At 46.8% G+C, this 14,169-nt stretch overlaps 1 protein-coding gene across 1 annotated transcript in view; it reads right to left on the bottom strand.

The window, feature by feature from the left end:
- LOC117727701 (collagen alpha-1(XII) chain-like) overlaps window positions 1-14,169 on the bottom strand; it is a 102,444-nt gene that overhangs the window by 38,688 nt on the left and 49,587 nt on the right. Inside the window, exons 31-33 of the mRNA XM_034528129.1 lie at window positions 11,740-11,872; window positions 8,226-8,284; window positions 1,831-1,911 (exon numbers count right to left, since the gene is read on the bottom strand). Coding sequence (XP_034384020.1) covers window positions 1,831-1,911; window positions 8,226-8,284; window positions 11,740-11,872 — 273 coding nt within the window. The remainder of the gene's footprint in view (window positions 1-1,830; window positions 1,912-8,225; window positions 8,285-11,739; window positions 11,873-14,169) is intronic.

Raw genomic sequence — 14,169 nt, forward strand, 5'->3', positions numbered from 1 at the left:
CCTATAGTGTCCTATGTTCTTATCCTATAGTGTCCTATGTTCTTATCCTATAGTGTCCTATGTCCTATGTTCTTATCCTATAGTGTCCTATGTTCTTATCCTATAGTGTCCTATGTTCTTATCCTATAGTGTCCTATGTCCTATGTTCTTATCCTATAGTGTCCTATGTCCTATGTTCTTATCCTATAGTGTCCTATGTTCTTATCCTATAGTGTCCTATGTTCTTATCCTATAGTGTCCTATGTTCTTATCCTATAGTGTCCTATGTTCTTATCCTATAGTGTCCTATGTCCTATGTTCTTATCCTATGGTGTCCTATGTTCTTATCCTATAGTGTCCTATGTTCTTATCCTATAGTGTCCTATGTCCTATGTTCTTATCCTATGGTGTCCTATGTTCTTATCCTATGGTGTCCTATGTTCTTATCCTATAGTGTCCTATGTTCTTATCCTATGGTGTCCTATGTTCTTATCCTATAGTGTCCTATGTTCTTATCCTATGGTGTCCTATGTTCTTATCCTATGGTGTCCTATGTTCTTATCCTATGGTGTCCTATGTTCTTATCCTATGGTGTCCTATGTTCTTATCCTATGGTGTCCTATGTTCTTATCCTATAGTGTCCTATGTTCTTATCCTATGGTGTCCTATGTTCTTATCCTATAGTGTCCTATGTTCTTATCCTATAGTGTCCTATGTTCTTATCCTATAGTGTCCTATGTCCTATGTTCTTATCCTATAGTGTCCTATGTCCTATGTTCTTATCCTATAGTGTCCTATGTTCTTATCCTATAGTGTCCTATGTTCTTATCCTATAGTGTCCTATGTTCTTATCCTATAGTGTCCTATGTTCTTATCCTATAGTGTCCTATGTCCTATGTTCTTATCCTATAGTGTCCTATGTTCTTATCCTATAGTGTCCTATGTTCTTATCCTATAGTGTCCTATGTCCTATGTTCTTATCCTATAGTGTCCTATGTTCTTATCCTATAGTGTCCTATGTTCTTATCCTATAGTGTCCTATGTTCTTATCCTATAGTGTCCTATGTTCTTATCCTATAGTGTCCTATGTTCTTATCCTATAGTGTCCTATGTCCTATGTTCTTATCCTATAGTGTCCTATGTCCTATGTTCTTATCATATAGTGTCCTATGTTCTTATCCTATGTTCTTATCCTATAGTGTCCTATGTTCTTATCCTATGTTCTTATCCTATAGTGTCCTATGTTCTTATCCTATGGTGTCCTATGTTCTTATCCTATAGTGTCCTATGTCCTATGTTCTTATCCTATAGTGTCCTATGTTCTTATCCTATGTTCTTATCCTATGGTGTCCTATGTTCTTATCCTATGGTGTCCTATGTTCTTATCCTATGTTCTTATCCTATGGTGTCCTATGTTCTTATCCTATGGTGTCCTATGTTCTTATCCTATAGTGTCCTATGTCCTATGTTCTTATCCTATAGTGTCCTATGTCCTATGTTCTTATCATATAGTGTCCTATGTTCTTATCCTATGTTCTTATCCTATAGTGTCCTATGTTCTTATCCTATGTTCTTATCCTATGGTGTCCTATGTTCTTATCCTATAGTGTCCTATGTCCTATGTTCTTATCCTATAGTGTCCTATGTTCTTATCCTATAGTGTCCTATGTTCTTATCCTATAGTGTCCTATATTCTTATCCTATAGTGTCCTATGTTCTTATCCTATAGTGTCCTATGTTCTTATCCTATAGTGTCCTATGTCCTATGTTCTTATCCTATAGTGTCCTATGTTCTTATCCTATAGTGTCCTATATTCTTATCCTATAGTGTCCTATGTTCTGGTGTCTCACCATGTCCTCGGCGCCTCCGGCTGCAGGGACGTAGAAGAGGCGATACTGGCGGACGTTGCCCTCCGCCGGCTCCCAGCGCACCTTGAGGGAGCTGGTGGTGGGTTCAGTGACCTGCAGATTCTTCACTCCGCCCAGAGCCTCTGTCAATGCACCAGATTTCACAAGTTGGATTTACAGCTAAAACAAGACTCTCTCTTTGGCCACCAGGTGTTGGAGGTGAGAGGGTCAACGCGTGGCCACAGCTGCTCCGCTGCGGTGGAACTTACTCGTCTTTCCGTTGTCCGACGTGCGCTTCCCCTCCGCGTCGGAGTACACGGGCACCAGCGTCACCTTGTACTCGGTGTCCGGCCGCAGGTCTCTCAGCACGGCGTTGGTGGACATTCCAGACACCTGAGTCTGGAGGGGCACCAGTAGTACTAACGTGAGCTCATGATGTTCAACTCTTCACTGGTTCACGGTTCGTTATTTACTGATAACGTACAGTTCTCCGTTTCTATTTCCCCTGACTCGGTCTGACGCTATCATTCATGTGTTCTCATCATCTGGTTTCAGCTCGTTATTGAAGCTGAATGATGTCCATTCTAACTCCTGATCTCAAGCTTTTATTGCTGCTATGTTTCATCAGATATCTTGTGTAGCATTTTTGAGAAATTTCTTATAAATTCCGCCTGAAATGTTTCGCAACTTCAGAAACGTTCCAGTCTCCACTAGAATTACAACGTAATACAACAAATACTTGTTATAATAACTAGTAGGCTATTATTATTATGATACATGTGACCCACCGTGCTCTCGGCTCCGCCCCCGATGGGGGCGTAGATGATTTGGTACTGCCTGACGTCGCCCTCGGCCGGCTCCCAGCGGACCCGGAGGGAGTTGGTGGTCGGGTCGGTCACCTGCAGATTCTTCGCTCCGCCCAGAGGCTCTGAAAGAGAGGCGGGACCCGTCACACAGACCAGCTGGTGGAGGCTGTCACTCACGGAGGAGGGGCTTTTCCTCTGATACACCTTCTGGTGTTCTTTGAGGCAAAAAACATCCTCATTAGGACGTTTTTCAACTTGAAAGAATTTATACAAGAAAGAAAGAAAAAACCTGCTTCAACTAATCGTGAGCACTTGTTTTATCGTGCAGAGCGCGGCGGATGGGCGGCTTCACCACATCAGGAGCGTCCAGATGTATCAACGCTCTGGCTCTCATTACGAGACACCGGTGTCTAAATAAACCAAGTCTGTCCTCTGGTCCTCGCGTGTTTCAGCACGTTAAATACAAACAGAGCTGACTTTACATCAGATGGACTTCCTTCAGGCAGCTCGTGGTTTCATTCCACTCTGGCATGAGCCTGTGGTTCTCCCTCAGAGGTGTTATTGTAGTGCGTCGGCTGTTTCCCGCAGAGCCTTTTCAAAGTGTTCCTTTTAGCGGCAGAATGACGACGTCGGCCACGAGTCCGCTGCCCAAAGGGTTTATGTCTGCCAGCTACATAAATCAGCAGGTTTTCATCACAGCCTCCTGGTTCAAGACCAGACCTCAGAAGTGGTTCAGGTCAGTGCATCCTGGAGGGGAAACTTCTGTACTCTTCAACCTGGACCCGGTTCCCCATGTTTCTGAGTCTCAGTGACTCATGAGGACCACAACGTGTGAACTGGTCCAGTGTCGAAGGAGAAGGCTGCAGACGTCAGCCACTAAACAGGCTGCGATGCAACTCCTCACCACCAGGGCACGATAGACAGAGCTGAAGGACTCGGAGAACGTTTTGCCATTTCCCCGAAGCTCCACACGGTTGTTAGGACTTGACCTTCCAGGACGGCAAACAATGGCGTCATTCCATTTCCCGTTAACTGCATCCACGTTTCCCTCCCATGAGATTCACTGAGTTTCCTCCCAGAAATCTTCTGGAGAGACGACCAATCAAAGAGGAGCATGACCAGGAATCAGCATGTGCTGAGTGACCTCACCACTGAAGTCCCCCCCCCCCCCCCCCCCCCTCCCTCTGCTTTGGCTTACGGTTTCTAATTGGTTCCCTGCATTGAAACACTGAAACACATCCCCTTAATGAGGTAAAGATGACATTTTATAGCACCGTCTTCAAAGTGGACCTTTCTTATTCCTTTTAGATAACATCCCCCGGACATAATGTGGACCTATTTAACATTATATGTAAAAGAATTACAAAGAAATATAAATCCAATCGTCTTTTTACCTGTAAAACAAAATATGCTAAAGTTCTTTTATGTAAACCAATTAACTTCCACCAATACAATGATGACGTCTATCCATTAAACTAAACTTTATAACTGTACATTTAAACTGTATGAACTAAACGACTATACTGGTAGATGTTGTGAAAAACGTCATAATTGTTAGACGTTCATCTTTCCGACGGTCCTTAAACGCACCGTGTGATGAATAAAGCTTAATTATTTCATCCAAAACGTTTTATTCTACACGTCTGGCCTTGAATAAACCTTTCAAAGCAACACAGGATTATATATATATATATATATATATATATATATATATATATATATATATATATATATATATATATATATGTATATATGTTTAGAGAGTGAGGAGTTTGGACTTACTCGTCTTCCCCGTCTCCGCCTGCCGGATGCCCTCCACGTCCGGGTAGACGGGGACGACGGCCACGCTGTAGACGGTGTCTGGCTCCAAGCTCCTCAGGATGAGGGCGGTGGTGCCTCCTGACACCTCCTCCTGTATCAGACGAAACGCAACGAGGTCACGACCTTTCCCGGGTCGTGACCTCGTCAACACTCCGGTGACGTCACGCCGTTCCTACCGTGAGCAGGTCTCCTCCCGGCTGGGCGCCGTAGGAGACCTTGTAGCTGCGCACGTTGCCCACCGCCGGATCCCAGCGGGCCGTCAGAGTGCTGGCGGTCGGGTCGACGACCTGCAGGTTCCTCACTCCGCCCAGAGGATCTGAGGAGTCAGGAGGACATTCGTTTTTTTGCTTTTATTCTGAAAAACAAGTATACTAAGATGTAGCTAATGAAAATCAACTTAAGCTCCTCCCCCTCTCGTCACTTCTGATTTGCATGACGCGCGTGCGACTTCAAACCAGAGGGTGCCACCATGTTGACTGCATCGGTGGTTTAGGGTTGTGTGTATAACGTAGTCAACATGTAGACGCTCCTCAGCTCTACCAACCGGTCTGCGGTACGAAACCAGACTCACACGGTTTCTGAGAAACTTACATATTTATAAATAATGTCTCTGTTGGCGTCTTTTTATGTTCTAACGTAGTCAGAACGTCTTAAACTCGCCTGGAAGAACCCTATTTTATGTTTTAGTCTCGTTTATTCTGGTTCTAGCGCGACGCTCCTCTCTTCTGGACTCACTGGTCTTCCCGTTCTCCGACTGCGACAGGCCCTCCATCTCCTCGTAGACCGGCACCACGGTGACGGTGTACTCGGTGTTGGGCTCCAGGTTCTTCAGGACGGAGGAGGTGCTGCTTCCAGGCCCCCGGTGCTGGTCGGGGAGAGCGGAGGAGAAACAACGTTGAGCTGGTCGAGGGTGAGGCCACATGGTCTCAACTAACTGGTAAGGCCACTGGTCACTGGTAAGGCCACTGGTAAAGTCACTGGTAAGGCCACTGGTAAAGTCACTGGTAAGGCCACTGGTAAAGCCAATGGTAAGGCCACTGGTAAAGCCACTGGTAAAGTCACTGGTAAAGTCACTGGTAAAGTCACTGGTAAAGTCACTGATAAAGCCACTGGTAAAGCCACTGGTAAGGCCACTGGTAAGGCCACTGGTAAAGCCACTGGTAAGGCCACTGGTAAAGCCACTGGTAAAGTCACTGGTAAAGTCATTGGTAAAGCCACTGGTAAAGCCACTGGTAAGGCCACTGGTAAAGTCACTGGTAAGATCACTGGTAAAGTCACTGGTAAAGCCACTGGTAAAGCCACTGGTAAGGCCACTGGTAAAGCCACTGATAAAGTCACTGGTAAGGCCACTGATAATGGCACTGGTAAGGCCACTGGTAAGGTCACTGGTAAGGCCACTGGTAAGGTCACTGGTAAGGTCACTGGTCACTGGTAAGATCACTGGTAAAGTCACTGGTAAGGCCACTGGTAAGGTCACTGGTAAGGCCACTGGTAAGGTCACTGGTCACTGGTAAGGCCACTGGTAAAGTCACTGGTAAGGCCACTGATAAGGTCACTGGTCACTGGTCACTGGTAAGGCCACTGGTAAAGTCACTGGTCACTGGTAAGGTCACTGGTCACTGGTAAAGCCACTGGTAAAGTCACTGGTAAAGCCACTGGTAAAGTCACTGGTAGGGCCACTGGTAAAAAAGCCACTGGTAAGGCCACTGGTAAAGCCACTGGTAAAGTCACTGGTAAAGCCACTGGTAAAGCCACTGGTAAGGCCACTGGTAAAGCCACTGGTAAAGTCACTGGTAAAGCCACTGGTAAAGTCACTGGTAAGGCCACTGGTAAAGTCACTGGTAAAGCCACTGGTAAAGCCAATGGTAAGGCCACTGGTAAAGTCACTGGTAAAGTCACTGATAAAGCCACTGGTAAAGCCACTGGTAAGGCCACTGGTAAGGCCACTGGTAAAGCCACTGGTAAGGCCACTGGTAAAGCCACTGGTAAAGTCACTGGTAAAGTCACTGGTAAAGCCACTGGTAAAGCCACTGGTAAGGCCACTGGTAAAGTCACTGGTAAGATCACTGGTAAAGCCACTGGTAAAGCCACTGGTAAGGCCACTGGTAAAGTCACTGGTAAGATCACTGGTAATGTCACTGGTAAAGCCACTGGTAAAGCCACTGGTAAGGCCACTGGTAAAGCCACTGGTAAAGTCACTGGTAAGGCCACTGATAATGTCACTGGTAAGGCCACTGGTAAGGTCACTGGTAAGGCCACTGGTAAGGTCACTGGTCACTGGTAAGATCACTGGTAAAGTCACTGGTAAGGCCACTGGTAAGGCCACTGGTAAGGTCACTGGTCACTGGTAAGGCCACTGGTAAAGTCACTGGTAAGGCCACTGGTAAGGTCACTGGTCACTGGTAAGGTCACTGGTCACTGGTAAGGCCACTGGTAAAGTCACTGGTAAGGCCACTGGTAAAGCCACTGGTAAAGCCACTGGTAAGGCCACTGATAAGGTCACTGGTCACTGGTAAGATCACTGGTAAAGCCACTGGTAAAGCCATTGGTAAAGCCACTGGTAAGACCACTGGTAAAGTCACTGGTAAAGCCACTGGTAAAGTCACTGGTAAGATCACTGGTAAAGCCACTGGTAAAGCCACTGGTAAAGCCACTGGTAAGGCCACTGGTCACTGGTAAAGCCAAAGGTAAGGCCACTGGTAAGGCCACTGGTAAAGCCACTGGTAAGGCCATTGGTCACTGGTAAAGCCACTGGTAAAGCCACTGGTAAGGCCACTGGTAAGGCCATTGGTCACTGGTAAAGCCACTGGTAAAGCCACTGGTAAAGCCACTGGTAAAGCCACTGGTAAAGTCACTGGTAAGATCACTGGTAAAGCCACTGGTAAGGCCACTGGTAAAGCCACTGGTAAAGCCACTGGTAAAGCCACTGGTAAAGTCACTGGTAAGATCACTGGTAAAGCCACTGGTAAGGCCACTGGTCACTGGTAAAGCCACTGGTAAGGCCACTGGTAAAGCCACTGGTAAGGCCATTGGTCACTGGTAAAGCCACTGGTAAGGCCACTGGTAAAGCCACTGGTAAAGCCACTGGTAAAGCCACTGGTAAGGCCATTGGTAAAGTCACTGGTAAAGCCACTGGTAAAGCCACTGGTAAGGCCATTGGTCACTGGTAAGGCCACTGGTAAGGCCACTGGTAAAGCCACTGGTAAAGCCACTGGTAAGGCCATTGGTCACTGGTAAGGCCACTGGTAAAGCCACTGGTAAAGCCACTGGTAAGGCCACTGGTAATGCCACTGGTAAAGTCACTGGTTACTGGTAAGGCCATTGGTTACTGGTAAGGCCACTGGTCACTGGTAAGGCCACTGGTCACTGGTAAGGCCACTGGTCACTGGTAAGGCCACTGGTAAAGTATGCAACACAGAGGCTCAGAGGAACCACAATAGAAGACAGTTGCAGTCCCAACAATGAAAGATGACTTCTGGTCAGTTTCAGGGAGTTTAACTGATGCTGAAACTGAAATGTCTCATTTCACGTTCCAGTCATAAAAAACAGGACACTAATGAGGTGGATGAGGTTCTCTGGTAGAACTCCCACATCTGGAACTTGCAGTTACATAAAAGCTGGCAGTGCGATGCCCGTTATGTGTGTCGTTGTTTGGACACCGGCCTTCCCAGAGTGCCGAGGGAGACTCACCTGGTTCTGGTCTCCTCCGGCGGCGGGCGCCCAGGACACCATGTACTCGCGGACGTTCCCCTCGGCGGGCTCCCAGCGGACGTTCAGAGAGCTGGTGGTGGGATCGGTGACCTGCAGGTTCCTCACAATACCCAGCGGCTCTGAGCGGAGACACAGGAAGGAAGGGTCAGCGCCTCCGAGGTCACGGGGTGATGTCCAGTTTAAATATCTGGATCTATGTTCATATAACTTCTGTTTTTTTGTGCAGCGCTGTGTCGTGAAATGAGAATAAAACGCACCTCATCTCTGTTTCATCAGAGGAAACCTCACGGAGAGTTCTGCACTAAGGCGTCTCACGGTAGCGAATATCATAAACGTCATTTATTTGAGAAGACGTTTAGGAATCATAAATGTTTGTTCGCCTCTTTTCTCTCTCTCTCTCTCTCTCTCTCTCTCTCTCTCTCTCTCTCTCACTTTGCATCTGACCTTTGACCCTTCGGACACCGTCCGAAGGGTCAAAGGTGCTTCTTCGCGGTGCTTCTTCGCGGTTCGCGGAGGCGCTTGAACTTCCATAAGAAGCCCAAATACCTCACGAGCACTCACTTGTCTTCCCCGTGTCGGTCAGACTGGGCCCGTCTCCCTCGGCGTAGACGGGCACCACGGTGACGGTGTAGCGGGTGTCCGGTCGGAGGTTCTCCACGACGGTTTTGGTGGTGCTCTCAGACACTTGCTCCTGCAACAACAACAACAACAACAATGATGGTTTATTAATCTGTCAGCGAGCTCGTCAACATATATATATATATAAACCTGATAGATCTGGATCTCCAGTAAACTTCACATCTCGACTCAGACTAACTCCACACAAGTTTACTTAACTCAACTTACAGCAAGTTGAATCTGCTCCAGAAGACTTAATTTAACACAGGTTAACTCGTCTAAACTCAGCTTAACTTAAATTACCGCTGCTCTAGTTAACTTAACTTGGCACACTTTATCTCGTCTAAAGTCAGGTTAACTTGTCTCAACTCAGGCCAAGTTAACGCAACTAAACACAAGTTAACTTAACTCCACTTAAGTTAACACTGCTCTAGTTAACTTAACACAAGTTGACTCAACACAAGTTAACTTAACACAAGTTAACTTAACTAAACACAAGTTAACTTAACACAAGTTAACTCAACTTAACTCAAGTTAACTTAACACAAGTTGACTCAACACAAGTTAACTTAACACAAGTTAACTCAACTTAACTCAAGTTAACTTGACTAAACAACATTGTGTCTGCAAACTAAACTAAGGAGGAAAGAGGATCTCACCACAAACTCCACCCCTCCATCCACAGGGACGTAGATCACTTTGTAGCCCTGCACGTTGCCGTCGGCAGGATTCCAGTTCACAGTGAGCGTGGTGAAGGTCGGGTTGGTCACCCTCATGGTGCCCACTCCGCCCAACGGCACTGGGAGGAGGACAATGATGGTGGTTAAATTATTGTTCACAAACCGCGTTATAATCCAAATATATTTGAGTGACGTACGCGTCTTCCCGTTCTCCGCCTGGCGCTTCCCCTCCCTGGCCGGGTAGACCGGCAGCACCGACACCGTGTACGGCGTGTCGGGCATCAGGTTCCTGAGGATGATGTTGGTGGTGCTGCTGGGAACCTGCTCCTGTTGGGTAACGTGACGTCATTCAGATGGTGTAACTGGTTCACCTTAGTCCTCAGACGTGTTAAGAAGACTCTCACCATCTCCTCTTGGCCACCGGCGGTCGGCACGAAGAAGACCTTGTACAGCCGGACGGCCCCGTCAGCCGGGTCCCAGTTCACCGCCAGAGAGGTCATGGTGGGGTCCGTGACCCGCAGGTTCTTCACTCCGCCCAGTGGCCCTGAGCAGGAAGACGGGTCGGGTTAGTCGGGAGGTTTTAAGAGAGTATTTTAACATTCATGGTTAACGAATGTGCCAGCTATCAGAGGGACTGAGACGGGGTTCAGCTAAAGGCCTGAACACAACGGGAGCTGGCGAATACAAATATTAGACATTAAATCAATTGTTACCTCTGTTTTTATCTCATTATAAATATTAGTTGAGATTAATTCAAGTTAATTCGGCTAAACTTGATTTACTTGGTTAATGCATCTCGAGTCAAACTAACTTCTTTCGACTCAAATGTAACACACGTAACAAATGAAACAAATGTAACAAATGTAACAAATGTAACAAATGTAACAACTTTTACACATGTAACAAATGTAATAAATGTAACAATGTAACCAATGTTGCCACCTCGGAGGTGATGAATAAAAGAAATACAAAAGTATTCATAACGACAGCGAAGTTTTGAATATATTCACAAGCAGAGGACCGACTCACTGGAACCTGTAAACCCAGAGCAGCGTCTGCCAGGCAGTTTACCTGTTAAACAGTTGCAGTGTTTATGTCTAGGGCTTTTATTGTGAACAGAAGGAGTGGATTTGGTCTGTGCTGCCTTTATATATATATATTCTTTTTTTAATGACATTTATATTTAAAGAATATATATATATATATATATATATATATTCTTTTTTTAATGACATTTTGGAGTTGTCTTTTTGTTTCAGCCATCTTTGTTTCTGAACATTATTGAACAACTTTTTATATGTTGCAACACAGAAGAAATGGATCACTGAGTGCATTTTAATTTGACCCAATACTTCCTGGTCAGATGCTGCATCTGAAGGGACTTCATTGTGTTCGTCTTACTCGTCTTTCCGTTCTCAGACATGGTCTTTCCGTCCCCGACAACGTAGACCGGCACCAGAGAGACGCTGTAGAGGGTGTCAGGCTTCAGGCCCCTCAGGATGGTGCTGGTGGTTCCCGCAGACACCGTTTCCTGAGGTCAACAACAACAAACGATTAGCTGCTTCCAAACCCAGAAGAGCAACGAGAGCGTTGGTGTTCCCAATAGTTGGAGTGGAGCGGCGTCACGTGGCTTCAGGAAGCGGTCCTACCAGTCCTACCATGCTCTCGGCTCCTCCGGCGGCGGGCGCGTGGAGGACTTTGTACTCCTTCACTCGGCCCTCGGCCGGCTCCCAGCGCACATTGAGCGTGGTCATGGTGGGGTTCAGCACCTGCAGGTTCCTCACTCCACCCAGAGGCTCTAGAGGAACACAGGTGAGTCGCTTGTGCATCTACTGACCTGCTACTTGTCATGTCAGCTATGCATTCGTGTTCCTGGGTTTAAAACAACAGGACACTGATGTCCTAAAGCTGCAGTTTCGGGGTTACTTTAAAAGTATCAATATTTTATATTCAGCATGCGAAAAGCTCATAAAATATCACCGTCACTTCTTTTCTCTGCCTTTCCATTCATTCTTTCAGGTGAAAAAAACCCACTTATCTCCCAAAAACATCAATATTTCAGAAGCTAAAAACTCTTTGTTCAAATCCAAGTAAATCTTAAAAATTCAAAACCACGATATCTGGAGATACACAGTTTGAATGTGTGTGGATAAATCCCACCTCAATTTGAAAAGTAGATACAAATAAAGCCAAAGAATTAAGCAATAAAATAATGTCTTTTGCTCATGTGATGGATCTGAAATAAATCATAAGTAAAAGGAGCAGCACGCTCTTACTGGTCTGTCCTTCGCCGCTGATGTCTCTGCTGACGCCGGCCGGGTACACGGCGGCCACGGACACCGAGTACCGGGTGTCGGGCTCCAGCTTCTGCAGCACCGCGCTGGTCTTCTTCCCCCCGACCTGCGTCTGCTCACAGGGAACACGGCGGCGCTTCAGAGCTCACTACTCATGTTGGAACGTGATGCTGAGTCAATAGATATAGAATTATTGTGCTCAGAAACTTTTAAATATTGATTGTTTTCTTTACTTTATTGTTTCATGACTTTGATCTCATTGCATTCTAGAAGAAAATCCATTGATAGGAGCGTCTTAACGCCTGTTCCCAAGAGACTAAATACATACAGTATATCTCTATATAAAGATATATATATATATATATCTTCTCCTCAGTGGGTCTTGGTATCTTCTCCTCTGTGGGTCTTGGTACCTTCTCCTGTGTGGGTCTTGGTATTTTCTCCTCTGTGGGTCTTGGTATCTTCTCCTCTGTGGGTCTTGGTATCTTCTCCTGTGTGGGTCTTGGTATTTTCTCCTCTGTGGGTCTTGGTATCTTCTCCTCTGTGGGTCTTGGTATCTTCTCCTCTGTGGGTCTTGGTATCTTCTCCTCTGTGGGTCTTGGTACCTTCTCCTCTGTGGGTCTTGGTACCTTCTCCTCTGTGGGTCTTGGTATTTTCTCCTCTGTGGGTCTTGGTATCTTCTCCTCTGTGGGTCTTGGTATATTCTCCTGTGTGGGTCTTGGTATTTTCTCCTCTGTGGGTCTTGGTACCTTCTCCTCTGTGGGTCTTGGTATTTTCTCCTCTGTGGGTCTTGGTATCTTCTCCTCTGTGGGTCTTGGTATATTCTCCTGTGTGGGTCTTGGTATTTTCTCCTCTGTGGGTCTTGGTATCTTCTCCTCTGTGGGTCTTGGTATTTTCTCCTCTGTGGGTCTTGGTATCTTCTCCTCTGTGGGTCTTGGTATCTTCTCCTCTGTGGGTCTTGGTATCTTCTCCTCTGTGGGTCTTGGTATATTCTCCTGTGTGGGTCTTGGTATCTTCTCCTGTGTGGGTCTTGGTATCTTCTCCTCTGTGGGTCTTGGTATTTTCTCCTCTGTGGGTCTTGGTATCTTCTCCTCTGTGGGTCTTGGTATTTTCTCCTCTGTGGGTCTTGGTATCTTCTCCTCTGTGGGTCTTGGTATCTTCTCCTCTGTGGGTCTTGGTATCTTCTCCTCTGTGGGTCTTGGTATATTCTCCTGTGTGGGTCTTGGTATCTTCTCCTGTGTGGGTCTTGGTATCTTCTCCTCTGTGGGTCTTGGTATCTTCTCCTGTGTGGGTCTTGGTATCTTCTCCTCTGTGGGTCTTGGTATCTTCTCCTCTGTGGGTCTTGGTATATTCTCCTGTGTGGGTCTTGGTATCTTCTCCTCTGTGGGTCTTGGTTCCCTTTTCCTCTGTGGGTCTTGGTACCTTCTCCTCTGTGGGTCTTGGTATCTTCTCCTCTGTGGGTCTTGGTATCTTCTCCTGTGTGGGTCTTGGTATCTTCTCCTCTGTGGGTCTTGGTATCTTCTCCTCTGTGGGTCTTGGTATGTTCTCCTCTGTGGGTCTTGGTATCTTCTCCTCTGTGGGTCTTGGTATCTTCTCCTGTGTGGGTCTTGGTATCTTCTCCTCTGTGGGTCTTGGTATCTTCTCCTCTGTGGGTCTTGGTTCCCTTTTCCTCTGTGGGTCTTGGTACCTTCTCCTCTGTGGGTCTTGGTATCTTCTCCTCAGTGGGTCTTGGTATCTTCTCCTCTGTGGGTCTTGGTATCTTCTCCTGTGTGGGTCTTGGTATCTTCTCCTGTGTGGGTCTTGGTATCTTCTCCTCTGTGGGTCTTGGTATCTTCTCCTGTGTGGGTCTTGGTATCTTCTCCTCAGTGGGTCTTGGTATCTTCTCCTCAGTGGGTCTTGGTATCTTCTCCTGTGTGGGTCTTGGTATCTTCTCCTCTGTGGGTCTTGGTATGTTCTCCTCTGTGGGTCTTGGTATCTTCTCCTCTGTGGGTCTTGGTATCTTCTCCTGTGTGGGTCTTGGTATCTTCTCCTCTGTGGGTCTTGGTATGTTCTCCTCTGTGGGTCTCCAGTGCCCCTCCTCCCTCAGAGGAAGACCTCCTGGGGCAGCAGCTTTAGGCTTTAAACCAGGAGCTCACGTTTATATATCGATCTAGTTCGAGGAGCAGCGAGGAACCCACAAACACCCAGTCTGGTTTCACGTGGAGTCAACAGGCTGTCCGTCTTCTGACGCGGTGGGGGGTCCATTAGATGTGACCCCACCTCTGTCATAACATCTCAAGAGACACAATAAATGATGTGAAACCCTCTGAAGACCTTCTCATGCGGCCCTCAGTTGGATCACCGCAGAGTCATCGCCCAGGAATGCTGTGGAAGGATGACTGACATCTGAACTCCTCCAGAGAACGCCATGTT

This window comes from Cyclopterus lumpus, chromosome 24 (assembly GCF_009769545.1).
Source record: "Cyclopterus lumpus isolate fCycLum1 chromosome 24, fCycLum1.pri, whole genome shotgun sequence".
Lineage (NCBI taxonomy): Eukaryota > Metazoa > Chordata > Actinopteri > Perciformes > Cyclopteridae > Cyclopterus > Cyclopterus lumpus.